Source organism: Pongo pygmaeus, chromosome 8 (genome assembly GCF_028885625.2).
Source record: "Pongo pygmaeus isolate AG05252 chromosome 8, NHGRI_mPonPyg2-v2.0_pri, whole genome shotgun sequence".
Classification (NCBI taxonomy): domain Eukaryota; kingdom Metazoa; phylum Chordata; class Mammalia; order Primates; family Hominidae; genus Pongo; species Pongo pygmaeus.
The window spans coordinates 94,597,765-94,610,778 of NC_072381.2; the positions used below are offsets into that span (position 1 = coordinate 94,597,765).

Genomic DNA, 13,014 nt, shown 5'->3' on the forward strand with positions numbered 1-13,014 from the left:
ATGAGTTCAAGACTCATATTTGCATTTAAAGCTGACATTGCATAACATAAAGATGTGTGGTCAGTTCATTCTAATTATTTCACACTCTAATTTTCTTTACTTAGAATAACATTAAATAGCAAATTTAAACATCATGAAAAATTTAGAGACCACTGAAGAAAGGAAAAAGCTTTCTATTTTAGTATATTTAACCGCATTTTCCCCTGCTTTTTGAGCAAGGGGCCCAGTATTTTCATTTTGCACTGGGCCCTATAATTTGGTTGTTGATCCTTGTGGTAGGAAAGGAAAAATGGAACAGTGTGGTGAGCTAAATTCTAAGTCCCAGCAGAAGGTGGGATGAAGTTTGGCATGCGGGGCATACAGTAAGGATCAACACTTGTAGAAGGAAAGGGAAGGATGCAGGATTAGGCAGAGAGGTCGAACTGCAATGCAGACCTAACAAATTCTCAGTCAATCCCAGATGAAATGATTCAGCCCTGATGCACATCCTCAATCAGCCATTGGCGGTGGGTGCCCCCTCTACGCTCAAAGGTCTGCTCTTAGGAGATGCAGCTTTCTGCAGGTGAGGAGGACCTAAGAACTGACAGCTGCAGGATCTGCTGACTGTACACCCTGCAGCTAAGGCCAACATCTCTGTGTTCACCGCAGTCCCATTCTTGTATGCCACACTGAATGCTATATGTAATTCTCTGTCGAAGGGGTATAAAAAGTGGTCCTTCTCTATCCAGTGGTTTAAGAAACCAGACATGCTGCAGCAGATCTGATGCTAGATTAATAATTGTATCAGAACTTGGAGTACTAAACAGTCACACCCAATGACAGAGAGAATGGTAACATACACTGCCTGGCATTGATTAACTGCAACAGTCAAACTAGCTTTAATTCAGTGCAAACAATAACAAAAACCTTATGATGTTTCTTAACATTCTAAAAATTGCTAGTCTAATACTAAAAAGTTTATTACTTTCTCCTAACCACTGGGATTTCAATTTAAGTGAATAATGATTTATTGGATTTACCCTCATTATAAAATGCAGACATGTACCACATTATGACATTTTGATCAACAATAGACTACATATACAATGGTGACTTCATAAGATTATAATATCATATTTTTACTGTACCTTTTCTATGTTTATATACACAAGCACTTACCATTGTGTTACAATTGTCTACAGTATTCAGTATACAGTAACATCCTGTACTGGTTTGTAGCTTAGGAGCAATAGGTTATATGATACAGCCTAGATGTGCAGTACGCGCTACTTTCTAGGCTTGTGTGAGTACACTGTATGATGTTCACATGACAATGAAATTGCTTAATGATATATTTCTCAGAACACATCCCCATCATTAAGCAACACATGACTGTAGTCTAGTTATCCTTACCCCAGGGCTTCTCAGTGGAAGCACTATTGACATTTTGGGCCAGATAATTATTTGTTGTGGGGGCTTTCTTGCACATTGTAGGATGTTTAGCAGCATCCCTGGCTTCTACCCAAAATGTCTCCAAACATTGCTAAATGCACCCTGGAGACCAAAATCAGTCTGCCTGAGAACCACTGACCTACTCAATTGCCAAGTTCTACTTATTCTCTCTCTCTCTCTCTCTCTTTAACCTTTTTACTTTTATTGCCTGCCTCCCTCCCTCTCTCCCTTCCTTCCTGTGTCTCAGCTGTGTTGCCCAGGCTGGAGTGCAGTGTATGTGCAGTGGTGTGATCACTGCAGCCTTGACCTCCCGGGCTCAAGCGATTCGCCAACCCCCTACCTCAGCCTCTCCAATAGCTGGAACCACAGGAGTGTGCCACCATGCCCAGCTAGAGACAAGGTCTTCCTATGTTACCCAGGCTGGTCTGCAACTCCTGGGCACAAGTAATCCTCTTGTCTCAGCCCCACAAAGTGCTGGGATTATAGGCATAAGTCACTATCTCATATATATCCCTCAAATTCCTCAACATATTAATATCTCTATCCCCCTTACCATTCATCATTCACACCAGCACCTTTCTCTGGTACTGCAGCCAAAACCCTCCTAATCTTCCTGAATTCACACCGGGCTACCTTCAGTACACTCTACACTAAATGTTCTAGAACACAAATCAGATCCTAATGCTTCATACTTTTTAACCTGACTTAGGAGATTGCATGAGCTAGCCCTTCTTAGTGTGCCTCTTTTCTGCGCACCTGTTGGGTTCTTCACTTCAGCAATACTGAACTTCCGCCTGCCTCTTTCAACACATCACCTATGCTTTTTTCTATATATCTTTGAGCCTTAACTTTTTTTTTCTTTTCCAGCATGCTCTCCCAACCTCCCACATTCTTTAGTCTCAAGATAACCTTCCTCCAGGAAGGTTTCCCTGACCACTCAAGTCTCTCTTGATTCCACTCTTATGTGTTTCAACTACATGCTGGACATTTATCACACTGTGTGGCAATTCCCTTCGCATTTGTTTATACTCTTCACTAGACTGTTACCCTGTGACAGCAAAGACCATGTCTGTCTTATCTCACAATGAATCCCAAATATCTAGTATAGTACCTGTCATATACTTGGTGTTCATAAAACACTTTTCAAGGGAAGCAAGCCAGGAAGGAAGGAAAGGAGGAAGGATTAAAGTTGGTAGAGGAAGTGACTAGAAGACAAGGAAGTGAAAATGATTGAGTAGCAACTTCAAGAACTATGAATGAGAAAGGGAAGAAGGAGGAAGACTGGATGGTAGCTATATAGAAACATGTGGCTAGGTGAGGTAAAGTAGGGATGTGAAGAAAATGAGTGTTGCAAGCTGAGAAAACAAATCCACAAGAGGGAGTTGCAGAAGCTGGAGATGTAAGAGGATCACATGATGTCTAAGAGAAAAGGGCCCCCAGATGATGATATTTTCAAATTATAAATAATAATCTCTTTTTTTCACTAAATTGTTTTAGGGAACTTAGCAGTGTAACCATGTCTGTCCCTTGTCACTTTTTTTAAAGGTTACTTTGATTTCTGCTTGCTGGTTTTCTTAGATGACTTAATCAGTCATATGAATCAAACTTTAGATATACAGAAATCAAAATTAATACCTGAAATTCTTGTCTAAACATGTAAGCAGGCTTAACAAAGGCAAACGTTCTAATAACCACATACAGGCTTCTGAATGATTGTGACTTTCATGAAATATGGGAAGAATATTGTATCATTTATCTGTTCTCAAAGGGGAAAAGCACCACAGAACTTTTTGAGTAGTAGTTTCATGATGTATGCCTCTGAACACAGGCACAATCATAAATAAATGAAATTTTATTGGGAGCATGTGTGCATCTCACTCCAGAAATTATTTTTATTATTTTGGTTGTTCTTTGGAATATTTTACAGTGAAGCAGGGTCCTGATCCCTGGTTCTCACCCTAGGTAACTGAGGTTTTTGATAAAGCTTCTTAATCCCTCAGGGCCTCAGTTTCTTCATCTCTAAAATAAGCATTTTGGTAAACATGACTGCATCAGTCAGAATGGGCTGGATTATGCTGCAGTAGCAAACAACTCCTAACAACTTTCAGTGTTCGTAGGCTCTGTTCATAAGAATGTGGAAACAAAGTATCACCAAGTGTCATCTGTTACGAAATGACATTCTCAAAAATACCTTCTCTCAGAGGCCAGTATGATTGCTGTCTCAATCTTGCCACTTTGCTGTAAAATTTTGCTCTGTCTCCTATAAAGTGAGTGCTGACAACATCTGGCATACTAGAATTGATCTACTGGGCATTGCAGCCTAGTGGCTAAAAGTCCTGCCACTTACTAACCATGGGACCTTGGACATGTTCTTCAACTGCTGTGTGTTATGAGGATTAAATGATTTAATCCATAAAAAATGCTTGAAGAATGCCAACATGCACAATGTAAGTGCTCAGCTTAAGTTAGCAATTATTATAAGAATTCAACTATTGTTAAGAGAGTTCAAAAGAACTCTACAATCCCATAGGATTCTAGACATATATTGCAGCTAAGTTAATTTGGACCTAGTAGACGTAGAGAAAAATAGATCTCAGACCTGGAGGAGGACAGGGTTTTGGACATTTAAATCGAACATTGCTTTTTAAGTATCAACCCAACTCAAGTGGCCAATTTATGAACAGAATAGCCTGCAATTACACGTGAAGTATGATTTTTTTTTCATTTTTTAAAATTTTATTTTATTTTACTTTAAGTTCTGGGTTACCTGTGCAGGATGTGCAGGTTTGTTACATAGATAAATGTGTGCCAGGGAGGTTTGCTGCACCTATCAACCCATCACCTAAGTATTAAGCCCAGCATGCATTAGCTATTTTTCCTGATGCTCTCCCTCTTCCCACTCCCCCACCCCGACAGGCCCCAGTGTGTGTTGTTCGCCTCCCTGTGTCCATGTGTTCTCATTGTTCAGCTTCCACTTATGATTGAGAACACAGAGTGTTTGGTTTTCTGTTCCTGTGTTAGCTTCCTGAGGATAATGACTTCCAGCTCCATTCATGTCCCTGTAAAGGACATGATCTTATTCCTTTTTATGGCTGCATAGCATATACATAGTGGTATATATGTACCACATTTTCTTTATCCAGTCGATCACTGATGAGCATTTGGGTTGATTCCATGCCTTTGCTATTGTGAATAGGACAGCACTGAACATACATGTGCATATATCTTTATATTATAATAGAATGATTTATATTCCTTTGGGTATATACCCCGTAATGGGATTGCTGGGTCAAATGGTATTTCTATGCAAAAATTGACAAATAGGATCTAATTAAACTAAAGAGCTTCTGCACAGCAAAAGAAACTATCATCAGAGTGAACAGACAACCTACAGAATGGGAGAAAATTTTTGCAACCTATCCATCTGACAAAGGTCTAATATCCAGAATCTACAAGGAACTTAAACAAACTTACAAGAAAAAACAAACAACCCCATTAAAAAGTGGGCAAAGGACATGAACAGATGCTTCTGAAAAGAAGACATTTATGCAGCCAACAAACATATGAAAAAAGCTCAACATCACTGATCATTAGAAAAATGCAAATCAAAACCACAATGAGATACAATCTCATACCAGTCAGAATGGTGATTATTAAAAAGTCAAGAAACAACAGATGCTAGCAGGGCTGCAGAGAGATAGCAACACTTTTACACTATTCACAGGAATATAGATTAGTTCAACCATTGTAGAAGACAATGCAGTGATTCCTCAAAGACCTAGAACCAGAAATACCATGAAGTGTGATTCTTTTTTTTTAATCTTTATTGAATATTTTTATATACAACCAGTTACTACATTTTTTTTGTAGGCAGAGAACACATGTACTTAATTTTACATAGAACACTGAATTAGCCAGAATTTTCTGAACTAAGCACCCTTTATTCCATCCTGCTTTAGCTACTATTTCTTTTTGGAACAAAGATGTCTCCCCCTATGACTTTTTCAAAAATATTCAGACTGTAATGCTGTTGTAATTTGTTTAGTGGAAACTGACAGCAGCAGTATAAACATATTTACCCCAAGTCTGATTGTGATTGTGGTGTCCTGAGTTATCCTAAAGATGGAGAAGGGCCTGGAAAACTCTGTAGAACATCCATTGTGTGCCTGAGGATCAATAATGAAAGATGTTAGCATGTGTGGATGACCTGGGTTCTGCCTGGGAGGTTTATTTATTTGTAGATAGGAGCATACCATAGATGTTCTTTTTCAGACAGAGGGATTAGCAAATTTTTTCTTCTTTAAAGAACCAGCATCCATTTACTGTTGATAAAGATAAAATTGTTTATAGTGCTGCCAAATATAAGCAGCTGTTATGTAGAATCTCCTCCAGTATCATCGCCAATTGAATCCAATATGCATTAGCCCATATACCTCTGGCCAAACGAGGCAGGGGTTTTCAGCAAACATGTTAGACTGGTCAAGTGATAACACAAAATTGGGCATCTATGAGTTTCATTCTCTTCATGGTTCTTCCACAGACAGAAGTATGAGAATTTGACCTTTGGGTCTATTTACCTGTCTGAAAAATAACAGTATTAGGCACTTTGGAGCTATTTACTTACTTCTTTTTTGGTATACAGAGGACTTAAGAGTTAAGCTCCCTTAGTTATCCAATTGAAAGATTTGGCATAAGCGCACCAACTATAATTACGGAAATGACTCAAGTGACAGGCATTCTACCACCGGAAGGTATTTCTGGAGTGAACTGATTTTGCCTTTCGATTCTTCATCATCAAATTCATACTTAGATACAGCTTCATATTAAGCAGATAGAATAAATTGCCTTTACTGTTCACATACTGAAGAGCTTTACTTAATTAGGATTTGGTTGGGAACAAGGTGGTAAAGAGGCATTATTAGTGATTACTCCTGACACTTTTAAACAGTTTTGAAGTTCTTAAAATACATCCAATCATGAATTTCAAAGAATAGAAAGAATCATGGGGCGATGGTAAATCAGGATGGATTATCCCCTTCCTATAAATTGCAATGTGGGGTGAGTTAACAAACCACTTTAGGCTCCTGAGTTAACTTTTGATCTGGCTGGAAAAAAATTGTGCAAGTAAGATGTGTTTAACTTTTTCCTATTTGTCTGTGGTATGTCAGAGGAGGGGCAAGCCTAGGAAGTTTACACTAAAGTAAAACACTGTGGAAAGTAAGGAGAAAAGTTGAAGAGCGCTCAGGAATACCTGTTCCACTGCAATTTTTCCTATGGAAGAATTTTGCACTAAGATATACATTTTATGAGAAGAAAAGATAATTAATTCCTTAGTTCCTAGGTTCCTTAGTCTGAAGTGTGATTCTTAAGAGGGCCTCTGTAAGAGTAATTTGGAGACATTTATTCCCTTGGTACTATGACTTCGCATCACTGATATGATAGCTCGCTGGATATTAAGAAGTTGCCCATGTTAAGACAATGACTCCCATAACCAAGGCAGTTTAAAAAAAAAAAACAAAAAAAAAACCCATGTCTTGTAATACATAATTGTTCTAAAGGATAAGCTGTAGAGTTTGCACATTTGTGTGTGTATGTGTATGTTTGTGTGTGTGTAGTGTGTATGCAGGGGCAGGTAGAAGTGTGGTGTATGTATGAGAATAGTTTAGGAAGCTATTTAGTTATGTATTGGAAAGAGCATAGTGGTTTCTGTGTTTATGTGTGTGTATGTTTGTGTGTGTGTGTGTGTGTTTCAAGAGTCAATGGATTATGAATGTATGTACAGTGAGAAATAAACCAACAAACAAAGAAACAAACTAGAATTCTAGTCCAGCTCTGTCCTACTAGACAAAAAGAAATGTAGGCCGGGCATGGTGGCTCACCCCTGTAATCCGAGCACTTTGGGAGGCCGAGGCGGCAGATCACCTGAGGTCAGGAGTTTGAGACCATCCCGGCCAACATGGGGAAACCCCATCTCTACTAAAAATATAAAAAATTAACTGGGTGTGGTGGCACGCACCTGTAATCCCAGCTACTCAGGAGGCTGAGACAGGAGAATCACTTGAACCCGCAAGGCGGAGGTTGCAGTGAGAGGAGATCACGCCACTGCACTCCAGCCTGGGGAATAAGAGTGAAACTCTGTCTCAAAATAAAATAAAATAAATGTAGACAAGTCAATCTTTCTGAGCATCAGTGTCCTAATCTATTAAATAGAGGGTGAATAAATCACAAGGCTCACATGAGACAATGTGATTGGGAGACTTATCTTAGTATCTCATCTAAAAGCACTATGGGCAACTCCACAGAAGTACAACTTCATCATGAAGACTCAACTACCCCTAAGATTCCAGCATGATCCCTCCTTCTAAAGCATTGTGCCTACTTCCAGAACTCCCTCATCATGGGAATGATGGAAACTTCTATATGAAGGACCAAGGATAGGGATTCCTTTTAACTCCACGACTTCCTCAAACCCAGAACACAAGACTCATAGTATAGATAAGTCTTACAGACTCATATTATAGACTCATAATCTAGACTTCTTAATGTCCAGGGAGCTGTCATATCAGTGATGAGAAGTCACAATGCAAAAGGGATAATTGTCTCCCAATTCCTCTTACAGAGGTCTTCTTAAGAATCATGCTTTGGCGGGGCGCAGTGGCTCATGCCTATAATCCCAGATTTTGGGAGGCTGAGGCGGGTGGATCACCTGAGGTCAAGAATTCGAGACCAGCCTGACCAACATGGTGAAACCCCGTCTCTACTAAAAATACAAAAATTAGCCAGGCGTAATTTTTGTATCCCAGTACAAAATTTTGTATCCCTGTAATCCTAGCTACTCCAGAGGCTGAGGCCAGAGAATCGCTTGAATCTGGGAGGCGGAGGGTACAGTGAGTGGAGATCGCACCATTGCACTCCAGCCTGGGCAACAGAGGGAAACACTGTCTCAAAAAAAAAAAAAAAAAAAAAAATCACACTTCATAGTATTTCTGGTTCTAGGTCAGGGAGGAATCACCACACTGTCTTCCACAATGGTTGGACTAATTTACATTCCCACCAACAGTGTAAAATCACTCAGCATCAATTATATTATTTTGAACAAATCTGTAGTTTATTGTGACACACAACCAACCAACCCTTACTGTAGCAAAGATAAACATCTTATTGTATCCTGCATTGTATCTTTGTTATGGGAGGGACATTGATGCCTGTATTGATGATGCCATCAAATAATTAGTCCAAATTACTTTCTTGTAAGGGTCTGCTGCCAGAGGAGAGAAATAAAGATTTCTATTTGAATGAAAGCACCTGTAGAGGAAAGAGCTAACATATGTAGATTTCAAATGCATATTTGCTCCAAATATAAGTGAGATGGATGAGTCCTAATGTACACGCATCTAACTTAGGCATATTCAACACTGACTTTGGAGAAAAGTAAGAGGGAGAAGAGAGCAGGCAAGAATGAGAGAATCCCTGTATCTATATTTGTGCTCTCCTTCAACCTAGAAGTCATCACCACAACAGCCAAAATGCAAAATAAAGCAAAATAATTTAAATTATAGGTTTTAAGCTTCCAGGGGCTTAATGAGCCCTAGGGAGCCAAGGAATTTTCCAGGATTATTTTGGCCTTGCAAGTTTTATCCTTTCTGGGATGAATATAGACCCTAACCTTGTGTAAGATTAACTCTGTGTGATTCATTCACACATCCAATGTAAACTTCATAATCATACTCTTGTCACCTGGTACCCCTTTCCCTCATCCCTAGACTTAAAGCCACATCACACCATTATGATTATGATCTCTTGCCATCAGTTTGCCCATAGTGTTTTTCTTGATTTATGAATTATAGATCACACATCCTATTAGCTTTGTAAAACTTTAATGAATAAGATCTATCTTAATTTAGATTTATCATTAAGATGACAGAGTTAAAAATTCTGGAGAAACACCTTGTAGAAATGATCTTATCCTCCCCTGGAGCTATGCCAGCTTAAGCTAACTTACCTTCTCAGGTGTGCATTTACCAATCCTTTAAAATCCCCAGAAAAGTGATTTCATTATGAAAATACTGTAGGACATTTCCCATGCTATTTCACAAGTGATGAGTTTTAAGTATTTCATATTACTGAAGAGTGGAAGATGAAGAGTGAAAAGAAATAGATGTTACATCCTTCCACATCTTCTGGAGCTGCTTATGAAAATGAATGGCTGGAATAGTCACAGCATTGGCCTACAAATGTCCTAAGACTCCAGGTTTAAATATCAGATATGATAGAAAAGACCACTATCTGGGACTCATAAGTGTCAGAGAATCACATACTTTGCAAAGTAAACGATACCTGTGCAGTAAACGGAAATACACACACACCACATGAAAAGACCACTATCTGGGACTCATAAGTGTCAGAGAATCACATACTTTGCAAAGGAAATGATACCTGAAGAGTCAACGGAAATACACACACACCACATGCACACACACATATCTTCACAATGATGGGTTCAGAAACAGAATGAAGCAGATTTAAAAGAAAAGACAGGCCAGGTCATCTTAATAAATCAAGAAGAAAATCCTACCTACCTTGTGACTGCCCGAGTGCAGATGGTAACAAGGAAACAGCCAGCCACAATCATCCAGCCCCAGCCTCCATCTGGAGGGGAGGTAGACCGAGCTCTATTTACTTTTGCCATGGTTTTTCTTTTTTCTTCTTTTCCAGGTTGCTCCAACAGCCAAGTTATGATCTTGGAAGAGTTTGCTGTCCAGTGACTTCCTGTTGGCATTCAAGGTTGGCATAGAACGCTACCTGGCACATGGGTTACTCGCCATCTAAAACCAAAAATCAGGACATATTTATATCTTATTGCTATGTCCAAAGGTTGATTTTTCTTCACTTGTAAAACATGATTATTACTTTCCTATTAAATATGAGTATTTGTAACTATGAATACTAGACTGGGGCAGACTATTTGTTGTCCTTGGTACATGCTTTCTTTTTTAAAAATATAATAGAACCTCTCAAATTGTAGTCAAATGCATGTCTACTCTATTTGATACCATTTTTCCCTAGCCTCTCTTGAAGGTAGTTGTGGCAATAAAGTGTAGTCTCCATGAAAGGGATGTGAGCAGAAGTCATGTGTGCCACTTCTGGTTCATCAACTCAAAGGCAAAGGTACTTTTCGAGGACTTCCAGCACCCTCTTCCAACAGACTGGAAGATGGATGTGGCCATGAAACCACTTCAACCACACAGACCAGGACATCAGTCCAGGGACTGGCAGAGCTATGAGACAGAAGAAGCCTGGGTCCCCAGATGACTCTGGGGAGACTTGCCCTCCTACTCTGGACTCTGCACATCTCTACACTGTTACACAAAAGATAAATAAGCTTCCATTTTATTTGTGTCTCTGTATTTTGGAGTCTCTCTGTTACAACAGCTTATAACATAGCCTAATTATTATACGGAATTAGTCTGACAGCAACTTCTTAGCATTTTTAAAAATGCTATAATTTTTTAAGTGTGTAATTGAAGTAAGAATAGAATGACAAATAAATGAGACAAAGTAGAGAGCCCAGAAGCTAGTATATAATATTTAATACAATCCAAATAAGGTAAAAAAAGATCAGTGAAGAAAAAAAGTATTATTCACCACATTCTGTTCAACTCTCCATTTAGCTGTTGACCTTCCAGATAAATCAATAAACATAAAAAAATAAAGAAGTAGTTAAAAACCTAAGTGAAAATATAGGCAAATATTTATCTGTTCTCTAGATAGGAAAACTCCCTGAGATGTAAAGTAATAAAACAAACCAAGATAAAAAAATTTTATTAATTTGTCTAAATTAAAATTTATCATTTCTGTATTAAAACACGTAATTAATAAACAAAACCAAAAGTAAGCCACAGGCTTGGGGAAAAACATTAGCAATACATACTTCAAAGAAGTAATATCTGCATTCATTCATTCATTCAACTGTAAATATTCATTGAATCCCTAACATGTGTCAGGCACCGTTTTAGGGCACTAAGGATTCAGTAGTGGTCACAATACACAAAGCTCCCTGTGGTGGGCAGGCTCTAAGGTACCCCTATGGTCCTGACTCTGGTTGTTCATATCTTTACGTAATCCCTTCCCTTGAGCATGGGAGGGACCTGTGACTTGCTTCTACCCAACAGAATATGGCACCTGTGACGGAACCTGACTCTCGTAATTATGTCATGTTATATATGGCTCAGGCCTGCTAGCCACTCTCACTCTCCCACTGTCCTTGAAGAAGCAAACTGCCATGCTGCACACCTAGGAGAAAGCCATTTGGCAGGGAACCATGGGCAGCCTGTAGATGCCGAGGGCAGCCTCCAACAGACAGCAAGAAACATGAAGATCTCAGGGTCTTTTGTTTTTTGCTTTTTCGCAAACATCCCAAGTGAGCCTGGAAGCAGATTTTCCCCTAAATTGAGCCTCCAGTTAAGGACAGTCTCACTGACACCCTGACTGCAGCTTTGTGATACCCTTAGCCAAGGACCCAGCTAAGCTATTTCTGGATTCTGGCCCCACAGAAACTGTGAGATAAGGTGCTTCTTAAGGCATTCCATGGCTTGTCAAACAGGCTTCTTAATTACAGTCAGGGACGAATTTTTTGAGAGGAAAAATAAGAGTTTCAACATCTACTTTTGCTACAGAATTGAGCAAATTACCCAGTTGCTTTTATAATTTTATCGTGATCACTGGATGAAATAGTAACATTAATTAAATGAAATGTCATTTCAACTATGACAATGTGTGGATTATTTGATGAACAAAGACTATGTACCACCTGGTAAATTATGGGCAAAACAAATTGTCTAATAAAAAACATTTACTTTAAGACCACAACTTTCTCAAGAAAATGGCTCACAACAGAAATTTGTAAGTGTGCATCTTTGAAGCCACTGGAACAAATTGGTGGCTTGTGACTTCAGAGAGTGCATACAGAGCAGGGGTAGTGAGGCCAAGGCAACAAGAATGATTCCCACATACATCACTTAGGTTTGCTCCTTTTGAAGCCTCAGGTCTTCATCTTCATGCTGTTAACCATCCTGTGACTTTGGGGAGACTGACAAAGGTGATTACGTGGACAACTGAAATTATAAATCTATGAAAAGTATTGGGAGACCAATACTGGCATAAATACTAAACCTATTGATAAAGAAAAAAATGAAAGTTATTACTGGAAATGATAATATTCCTAAACACTGGCCTGGGGATTGAGTAATAGCCAAAATACTGGTGTTGGGGCTAAGTGAAAATAACAGTGATATAGAGCTGCTATTTACAAAGCACTTGCCGTAGGCCAAGCTGCTAGCAAGCATCACTACAGATAGCATCTCATTTAATCCTTACAAGATTAAAGATATCTTTAGATAATGAAGCAGCAGAAATGGGCTATGAACCTTGATCTGATTGCAAGGCCAGTCTTCCTAACCAATGCCCTGCACTGCTTCTACTACATTTCCTTATTCCTTGGTATAAATTCATAAACATTTTTGTCTAATTATACACATAATTCTTGCTGATGACACACCAGTAGGATGATGTGAATTGCAGCCT

At 39.0% G+C, this 13,014-nt stretch overlaps 1 protein-coding gene across 1 annotated transcript in view; it reads right to left on the reverse strand.

The window, feature by feature from the left end:
• Positions 1–13,014, reverse strand: part of SLC16A12 (solute carrier family 16 member 12) — a 123,886-nt gene that overhangs the window by 21,995 nt on the left and 88,877 nt on the right. The window contains exon 2 of the mRNA XM_054503511.1: positions 10,011–10,256. Coding sequence (XP_054359486.1) covers positions 10,011–10,210 — 200 coding nt within the window. The 5' untranslated portion in view covers positions 10,211–10,256. The remainder of the gene's footprint in view (positions 1–10,010; positions 10,257–13,014) is intronic.